Source organism: Tupaia chinensis, unplaced genomic scaffold (assembly GCF_000334495.1).
Source record: "Tupaia chinensis unplaced genomic scaffold, TupChi_1.0 Scaffold144197_1, whole genome shotgun sequence".
In the NCBI taxonomy this organism is placed as follows: domain Eukaryota; kingdom Metazoa; phylum Chordata; class Mammalia; order Scandentia; family Tupaiidae; genus Tupaia; species Tupaia belangeri.
The window spans coordinates 81,778-90,712 of record NW_006204054.1 but is presented as its reverse complement, the minus strand read 5'-3'; the positions used below and the strand labels follow the sequence as shown (position 1 = coordinate 90,712).

The 8,935-nt window shown below is 59.7% G+C and overlaps 1 protein-coding gene across 7 annotated transcripts in view; it reads right to left on the bottom strand.

Moving 5' to 3' along the window:
* The window catches only part of CYTH4 (cytohesin 4), a 38,902-nt gene that overhangs the window by 16,329 nt on the left and 13,638 nt on the right, over nt 1–8,935 (bottom strand). For 3 of the 7 annotated variants that reach the window (XM_027767360.1, XM_027767359.1, XM_027767362.1), the window contains 6 exons: nt 8,576–8,640; nt 7,419–7,485; nt 5,862–5,980; nt 4,619–4,699; nt 2,976–3,088; nt 1,128–1,276 (listed from right to left, as the gene is read on the bottom strand). In XM_027767360.1, the coding sequence (XP_027623161.1) occupies nt 1,128–1,276; nt 2,976–3,088; nt 4,619–4,699; nt 5,862–5,980; nt 7,419–7,481 (525 nt within the window). In that variant the 5' untranslated portion in view covers nt 7,482–7,485; nt 8,576–8,640. Of the gene's footprint in view, nt 1–1,127; nt 1,277–2,975; nt 3,089–3,724; nt 4,495–4,618; nt 4,700–5,861; nt 5,981–7,418; nt 7,486–8,575; nt 8,641–8,935 lie in introns of those variants that run through there. The other 4 variants (XM_027767361.1, XM_014583272.2, XM_027767363.1 and 1 more) reach the window with 2 other exon arrangements.

Below are 8,935 nucleotides of genomic sequence, written 5' to 3'. Positions count from 1 at the left end.
CTCTATTTCCAGAGCCTGTGCTCTGTCCCTGGCATAGGCTCTACCCTCCAGGCTGGGAAATTGCCATCTGCAGCAGCTCTGTGACCTGGGCATTGTTCTCGCTGTCTCCAGGTGCAGGGAACAGAGGCTTGAACCCCAGTGTTGGGGCCCAGGGTCACCCGGCACACGGACTGGAGATGGCCCTGACCCGTGCTCTGACAGCTCTCGAGCCCCCATTCTACAATATGCAGGGCTCCTCTGGCACCCTCTGCTCCAGCCCAAGGTGGGTGGTGGGCTCTCCAACACCCAAACATCCTCTCGGCGGGGACCAGACTCCAGCCCAGACTTCCGAGTTGCTAAATTAGGAGCTCCCCTGTCTCTGCTCTTGAGGCTGTCACTTGAAGCCAGCACACTCTGGCCCCGTCTGCCACCCACCCCGTCCACATAGGCCCATGCTTTGCCTTCTTTCCTAACCAAACCAGGCTTAGGTTCTGGAATGCCCTTTCTTTGTTTCTCCTCTGGGAACGCTCCCATTCAACCTGGGAGGCCCAGTTCAGAAGTCACTCCCTCCATGGAGTCTTCCAGGATGGCACCCTTCCCCTGCTCTGGAAAACAAAGGCAATGGGCTCCCATCAACATGTCATGAACCGGCAGGGCCAAAATCCACGTGTGTCACCCGCTCCCAGACCATGACGCGGCCAGGGGCAGGGGGGCTGTGCTTGACTCATCCTAGGGTCCCCGTGCTGGGTCCCGTTGGCTCTCAAGCTGACGTGGGGCCCTGCGGAGGACCTCAGTGTCTTTCTCTGTAAGGGAGGGTGGGGCTGAGCTAGGAGTCCGCGGATGCTCGGCCCTGACACGCTGAGCTCAAGCTGCTGTCTATGACACAGAGCTGGGCTGCATGAAGCGTCCCCATGGGAAGGTGTGAGTGACGGCTGCCCGGAGTCCCCAGAGGTTTAAACCTGGAAGACTTCCTGGTGGTCTATCTCAGACAGCCTCGCCGTCTTCGGTGGGAAGGCCCACTTCAGCGTCTTGTCAGGGCCCATCTCAAGACATCACTGCCCTGGTGGTCTGTATCTGAGGCCCCTGTTTGGGGTCCCCCAGCTTCCCTCCTGGGAGCCGGGACGGGCTGGTGGGCTGCCCCCCCTTACCCGAAGCTGCTCCTCGGGCAGGTCGGCGCCGGCGTTGATGCCGCGGTTCATGGACACGAAGCGCTCGAAAGGCGGCCTGTCACGGACGTTGGGGTTGTGTAGGCTGGTGTTGAGCATGATGACGGAGAAGGACAGCACATAGCAGGTGTCTGCAAACGGGCTGGCGCTCAGTCCCGGCCCCGGCCACTGCCCGTCCTCCCCAACCCCTCGAGGAGCCCAGACACTGCCGTCTTCAGGCCCTGCAGGTTCTCCTGTCCTCCTGGCATGGCTTTTGAGGCCCTACTTCCCCTCCCGTTCTTTCTGGGCTCTGCTCTCCAAACTTCAGCTGCCACAGCTCTGCCCAGCTCCCTGCCTTCCACCCCTGCACTTTCACTCTTGCCAGGCCCCCTGCCTGCCCTGCACACCCTGTGTTCCCTTTTCTCCCTTCGCTCTCAGCTCCAGCTGCAGCCCTCCTCCCACGGAGCCCTTCCAGCCCCCCTGCCCACTCTGTTCTCTGCCTTCTGGAACTCCGAGACTGCACATTGCTGTTCTGGGGCACCGTTCCGAGTGTCCTCATGGCTGCTTTGCAGCCCGCTGGCTTTGCGGGGCCCCTGGAGCTACTATTCCATTATCCCACTTCTGTGTGCTTGGGAGTGAGACTGGGCTGGGGCTTGGAGGGACATTTTGGCTCCGGACCCAGAGCCAGGGGTATCCAGCTAGGTCCCCGGCTCTCTGCTGATCTTGGGAAGTGCCCAAGCTCCCTGCCCTTTGGCTTGTCTTGGCATTAGAAGGTAAGCCCTTGAAGTACCCAGGGTCTAGAACATCGGCACTTCCACCTCCCATAAAAGCAGCACCTGCCTGTCCTGCACTAAGTTCTTCGTGGCCAGAGCAGCTATGAGGCAGGTACTGGCACCACCTGCGTCCCACAGATGAGGAAACTGAGGCACAAGGAGGTCAAATTACACGTCCAGCGTCATGCGATTAAAAAGTAACTGGACTGTGGTTTTAAAACACCCCCTCCTCCTACAAATCTTTCCCAACTGCCTGGCCGACTACAGGCTGGGCAGTCCTGGGTACATGGGTCTGACACGGCCTGGGCCTCGTGGCACCTGCAGGCTTGGGGTTGGCATTGAATTATGAGCAGACTCCAGAGTGCTGGCTCACTACAAGGTGGGCGAGGACTTGTCCATAGCCACAGCCAGGAGGGCGTGTGTCCTGGCTTGGTCCCTGCCCCCCCTGTCTGTGTTCTGTGCTCCAGGAGAGACGAGAACCACAGCGCTCAGGGAGCTGCGTAGACAACCACCCATGTGGAGCCCGTGGGCGCTGCTCGAGAAATGGCCGGGTTCCTGCTGTTGTGATAACTCTGCACACAGAGAAGGGCCAGGGCCAGTCGGCCCTTTATCCACCCTGGCTGTCTCTGCATGGGCGTTTTGTTAGCGCTGGGAGAGACAGGGGCATGGAGGGTGCCCTTTGTCCGTCTACCCCAGGTGGTGTCACGTTTCTGGCCTATATGCGAGATGTAACTCCTGCCCCAAAGGCCCCTTTTCTCCTTAGTCTTCTGTAAGACTCCTATTCTTCCTTCGAAATCCTTAGACCGCATCACCTCTGAGAAGCCATTCTGGACATGCCGACTCTCTACCCGAGGGGTGCTGGGGCAGAGCACCGTGTGCCATTTCTCAAGGACCACGGCCTGGGGCAGCTGTACCAGACAATGCCCATAGAGGGCCTGGCATGGGGTCAGGGAGGGCTCGTGAGGGGTCTGGGCTCGCAGGGCATGCCTGAGAGGGTGGTGGCCACGGTACCCCAGGGCAGGTCTGTGCCTAGCAGGGCTGAAGGGGTCCCAGAGCCCTGCACCCCACCGGCGGGCACCTGAGGACTGGAAGACGCCGGGGTTGCAGAGGCAGTACCGCGTGGCGAAGGTCTCCATCATCCGGTCTATCTTCTGGGCCTCGCCCGGTAGCCGGAAGCTCCACAGGAACTGCCTGAAGGTGGGACAGGGCTGTGAGCAGTGGGACGAGTGGGAGAGCTCAGTGGGCCCCCCCCAGCTGCTCAGCCTCTTCCAGGCTTAGCTCTTGACCCTCTGATGGGAAGAGCTGCAGCCTGGAGTCCCGGGGATGGGAGGGGCTCTGAGTGTGCGAGTACCCGGCACACAGCAGTGGTCACAAATGCATTTTCTTCTGGACCACGGGAGCGAAGCATGTGCCCCCTCTGCCCCCTGAGTCCCAGCACCCACTGTGGCCCAGTCTGCCTCAGCCCCCTGGGACTGGCCTCTTGCCCCTGGGCCCTGGTTGTGGACCCTGGTGAGAGCCTTCCCTGCCGGGCCTCCCTTCCCGGACCTGAGCTTCCCTCCAGCCCAGACAGTTGCTGATTTCCACTGCTTTAAGCTTCCTGGGGGTGAGAGTGGTGCCTGTTCCTGACACCTGCTGGGTCTCACTCAGGCCTGGGCACCGGGACTGCTCAGTACATTGTCCAGTGAGTGAGTAAATACATGCATACCTGTCTATGCGTCACCCAAGCCACCCGTCCCTCCCTATTAAAAAGCATGGGAGTTGGAGGGAAGGCACACTGCCTGGAGGGTGGTAGCTTCTTTGTTCCGTGTTTTACAAACTCCTACTCACCCTTCAAAGCCCAGATCAAATGCCCTTTCTGGGTATCACCAGCGGCAGCGAGACTGCTCAAGCACCGAATATGAGTCCATTCTAGGCACCTTCTCATCTAGTTCCTCACAGCCCTGCGAAGCTGACGCTGCTATTATTCCCATTTTGTAGATGAGAAAGCTGGGGCACAGACAGGTTTTTGTGACTTGCCCCAGGACACACAGGGGTGACCGGCAGAGCTGTGCAGTCTGGCTCCAGGGTTTGTGCCCCTGACCCATCCACTGAGCTGCCTCCTGTAGCTGTAAACACCAGGCAGTCTTAATTGGAAACTAATGAGTAACAATAAAGGCAATGCAAAATTATGTCGGTAAAATAAGTAGCACAAGCATTAATCCAGAAAGTACCGGAGCAGCAGTAGTAACGATTAAATAGTCTCAGTAACATTATAACTGTGGCAGTCCCCATGCAGCCAGGCCTGAGCCAGGCCCTCTGAGCCTGTTACCTCACTTAACTTTGCCCCCTGAGTCTCGGCTCCACCAGGCAGCTGATATCATTCATTCATTTTTAAAAGTTTGTTCGTTTCAGTCATGATGAAGGCTGTGTGCCCGCAGGAGAGAAAGCGGGTAGGGTCTCGGTACACCACTCCCCCTCTTGCCAGTACCCCCCCAGCTCTGCAGGCTCCATGCACACATGTGCAGGCCCGGTGCATCTTTGAGCCCACCTGGAGATCCAAACCTGTGACCAGCCACGTGGCTTCCAGCACTGTGGCTCTGTTTGCTATGGATGGAGCCACTCGGGTGGCCGCACTAACGTTTACTTCTCGTCCGCTCCTCTCTGGACCTCCCGGCTCCAGCAGTACTCTGGGGTTGGCCACCCTGAGGGCTGGGCCCCTGCCCTTGGCTGCTGGTCACTCACCTAAGGGCTTGGACGAGGTTGAGGTTGGCGAACTCGTGGCAGTCCACGAAGGCCTGGAGGACTTGCAGGTTGGTGGGGTCCCTGGGGATGGGGTGAAAAGGAAGGTGGGACATGCTTGGGAGCTTGCTGGCAACCACCTCTTGGAGGGGGCCAGGAGGAGGAGGGAGAGTGGGGAGAGACATTTATCCCTTGGGGTCTGGCCACCAGCTGGTCTGCTCACACCTGACCCACCCAAGTCACCCACTGAGGGCACACCCTGCCCTCCCACACGCGTGTGCACGCATATACAGACACCTTCATGGCTCAGTGCACTGGTCTCGCCCCAAGGGGAGGGCTGGCTTTGGAGCCTGCCTGACTGCTGCCTGTCACGTCCCTCCTCTGTTCCTGCCCGGGTGACCTGCCCCCAGTCCCAGTTCCTCGTCTGGGCAGTGGAAAGAACCACCTCCCCTCTCCTCCCTCTTCCCAGCTCTCCCAGGAGGGGCTGCCCGTCTTGCCACTTGCATTCCCAGCTCCTGCAGGAGGGGCAAGTGTCCTCTGGGAATCTGGGAAGCTTGGGAGAAGGTTGCTGGCCCAGCTCCGCCTTACCCCTCCAGTCCGCTGCCACTCAGCAGCCAGAGGGTGGCCTCAGAGCACCAGGGTCCCGCTTCCTCCCTCTCTAGCTCCCTCCCAGTTGACAGGGCTGCTGACCCAGAGGCTGTTTCTGCCCCAGGGCCTCTGTGCCTGCTGCTCCCCTCCTCCAATGCTCTCCCCCAGATGTCTGCACCACTCACTCCGTCACCTCCTTTCTGTTTTGGTCAAACATCAGACCATTCCGGTCTACAATATTGAAAATCGCAGCCCCCCCGCCCCCCATCCATGATCCCAGCATCTCTGACTGCCACTGTCCGGCCTCACCTGTGGATAAGCCATGAAACCTACCATTTTCTAGCCTATTTGACGTATGAAAGGATCTGTCTCCCGCACTAGCACGCCCCTCCCTGAGGGCGGGAGTTCTGCCTGTCATTTACACATTCCCTGGTATAAATCCAGGCCTTGGAATAGTGCCCTAGAGCTGGGGGGGGGGCAGTAAAGGGTATTTACCTGTTGAATAAATGAATAGGGGAGGTTAGAGCTGGAGGAGTGTGCAGTTTGCTCCTGCAAGCCCTGGGAGTTGTGGCTTTCCTAGTAGAATTCTCGTCCCCACTGGCAGGTGAGCACGCCCGCCCGCCCTGAGGCCCCGCCCCCTGAGGCCCCGCCCCCTTACCTCTCCCCCAGGTAGAGGCCAATGGCTGTCTTGTTGAGGCCCTCGCCCTTGTACAGGAACCGGGCGATGTCCTGGACGTCAGGGGTCAGCAGCTTGTGCTCGATGAGATACTGGATGCCCTGGGGGTGGGACACAGGGCCCGTGAGCAGCCCCTGGATGACAGCAGGCCTGGGAGTGGGAGGGAGGGAGGCAGCCCCCACGGCCAGAGCCCTGGAGCTTGGTGCTTTGGCACTGGCACAGCCTGTTCTGGGCAGTTATGTTCCCTCCTGCATACACGCTGTCTTTGTGAGGTGGTGAGCTCCCCATCACTGGAGGCGTGCAAAAGTGTCAGCTTCCTGCAATGAACCAGGTTCCTGCTGGTGCTCCCCAGGATCCCCTTTAGTCTGACATTCTTTGATTATATGCTTCAGCGATTCTATGAATGCGTAATTCTAAGATGCAATGATTCAGCCGTTCCTTTTGTTCTCCTAAAACTCCTATTACTTAAAAATAGCGTTTCAGTTTTTCATACAAGTAATCTGTGTCCATTGTATAAAAGGTAGAAAAAACCCAGCTAAATCAAAAGGGGAGGAAATGGCCCAAGCCCTGCACTGGGAGGCCACCATTTCCATTGCTGTGACCTTCCTTCCCTTTCTAGAAAAAGGGAGCGGACCACGCTCACCACTTGAAACCTGCTTCTCTGATTTGACAAAGCGCAAACATCTCTCCCGAGGACCAGGGTCGTCTTCCTAAGTTTAGGGGTTTGGGGCACTGTCGCCTGCTTTCTGGGGGGATCCTTTTGCATCCCTGCTCCTCGTGTAGAAGAGGCTGCTAGAAGGTGGGCGGCAGGTGCAGGGAGCTCTAGGCAACAGGCAGCATGCACTGGGGACTCCCCAGGTGCTCGGGTGAGAGTGTGAGTGAGTTAGTGAGTGTGAGTGTGTGGAGGGAGCGGGGGTCTGCAGCCGTGAGAGGTGAATGGTGTGCCACTCTGGGCCTGTGAAGGGGAGGAGGTGGCCTTTGAAGCCATGGAGGAGATTTCCAGGGACCCCAGCCTGGCCCTCCCTGCTGGCCGCCCTGACTCCACCTCCATGTTGTAGGCCATGGTTTTTCTGGTCGCTGTCCCCACCAGTAAAGGAGCCCAGCTGCACCTGGCAGAGTGGTGGTTGGGCCTGCTCTGTGCCTCTGGGGAGGAGGGTGGAGAGAGGACGAGCCCAGTGTCCTGTGCTGCCAGAGGGGCCCCAGCCGAGGCTGCAGACACTTCCGGGCTGAGCCCGCTGTCCAGAGCCCTGCCCACAGAGGACAGCTGGAGGTCCAGAGCAGAAGAGACTGGCCCGGGTGCATGGACATCAGAGACATGCCCTGCCCCATCCTGGCTCCCACCTTGTGCCCGGGGCTGCTATGCCATGGTGTGGACAGAGCCCCAGCCACCATCTTGGCCAGGCACTGGACACGATGCTCAGCCCTGCTGGCCTCAGTTTCCTCGTCTGTAAAGTGGATTTTTGGGTCAGCTGAGGGGGTGAGAGGACATAATGAAGGTCCCCAGCACGCAGCTCTCTGGCCCTGTCCCACCCCGCCTACCTTTGCGGGGTCCATGTTGAACTTCTTGCGCCCGGTACACAGCTCCTTCTCCTTCTGGGCCATGCGGCTGCAGACATGGGGGAGTCAGCCTGGACTGCCCCAGTAGTGTGGGCTACTCCACACCCTTCCTGTCCCCCAGGGCCCTTCCTCAGGGGAGCCAACATCCTCCAGGGGCCTCTAAGGTGGCAGGGGGGAGGGGGGTCCCCAGGCCCTGAGTCTCCAGGAGAGAGAGAGAAAGTCAGGCTCTCAGCTCCTCCCAGAGCCACAAAACCAGGCTCTCCAATGGGCCCCACACTAGCGCTTAACAGCTCCGGGGAGCCTCGGGTCACTGGTGGGGGAGCACGCAGGGCCCTGATGCAAGAACACAGAGGCTGGGGTAGGAGAGCAGGCTCTGGAGCCACTCTGGGCACAGAGCCCAGCTCCACACCTGCCGGCCAAGCCACTGTGGGCGAGCCGCTTCCTCTCCCTGGGTCTTGGTTTCCTCGCCTGCGCCCCACGCTGTTGGGATTTGATGCTGCAAGCAGGTGGAGGAGCTTTTCTGAGAGTACTACTCTGTGTTGTGGCCAAGCAGGTGTGCGTGTGCGTGTGCGTGTGCAGGGGCGCAGAGATGCGACCTGAGGGGGCAGGGGCAGGGGCAGGGCGGGGATTTCTACCCTGGAGGAGTCAGTGCCTTGGATCCTTGGAGATTATCAAGGGACCAGATCATCACGAATGGGGAAACCGAGACCTGCCCCTGCCCAGGTCAGAGCCAGTGGGAGTCTTTCCGTGGAAGGGCAGGTGGATGACGCCCTGTGTGTAGGGTGAGGCCTGTGGCTTCTGTGTCCTCGTCCTTGGGGCTGAGCTCCCTGCCAACCCGGGACACTCGTGGCCTTGATCTGTCAGGGACTGATCCAGGAGGGCTGGGCATGATTATGGTGGGAGGATGGGCTGTCTGTCAGGAGATGCTCAGTCTAGACCAGACCAGGCAGTAGTGGGGTTGAGGGCCACCCTATTCCTGCCTCGTTGTTGCCGCCACCTCCTCCCAGCCTTCCCTGATTTCATCTGGGTCTTGGGGATCCCGGCATGGCCTCTGCTCAGTCAGGCTGTGTGACCCCCTGCGAAAGCAGCCCGGCGGCTTCCCGGGTCCCGGCGGCTTCCCGGGTCCCGGCGGCCCTCACCTCTCCTCTGCACTCTCGAAGCAGTCGATCTGGGCGAACACATCCGCGATCTCGTCCTTCAGCTTCTGTGGGAGGGGCGGCAGGGAGGGGGCGTCAGGGCCGGAGGTCTCCCTAGCATGTCAGTTCTTTTTCCTTTTAAATGTTTGTCATAGAGTGTGTGCGCACGCGCGTGCACACACACACACACACACACACACACACACACACAGCAAGAAAGCACCTTGGGGGATGGCCACGCCGCATTCCCTTCTCCTCCATTCTTCTCTCGGGATCTTGGACATGCACGCACACGCACCCGCCATGGTTTTTAAGCCACGCAGTGGGCCATGTGGGGTCCAGCGCCATAGCCACCAGCTGCTG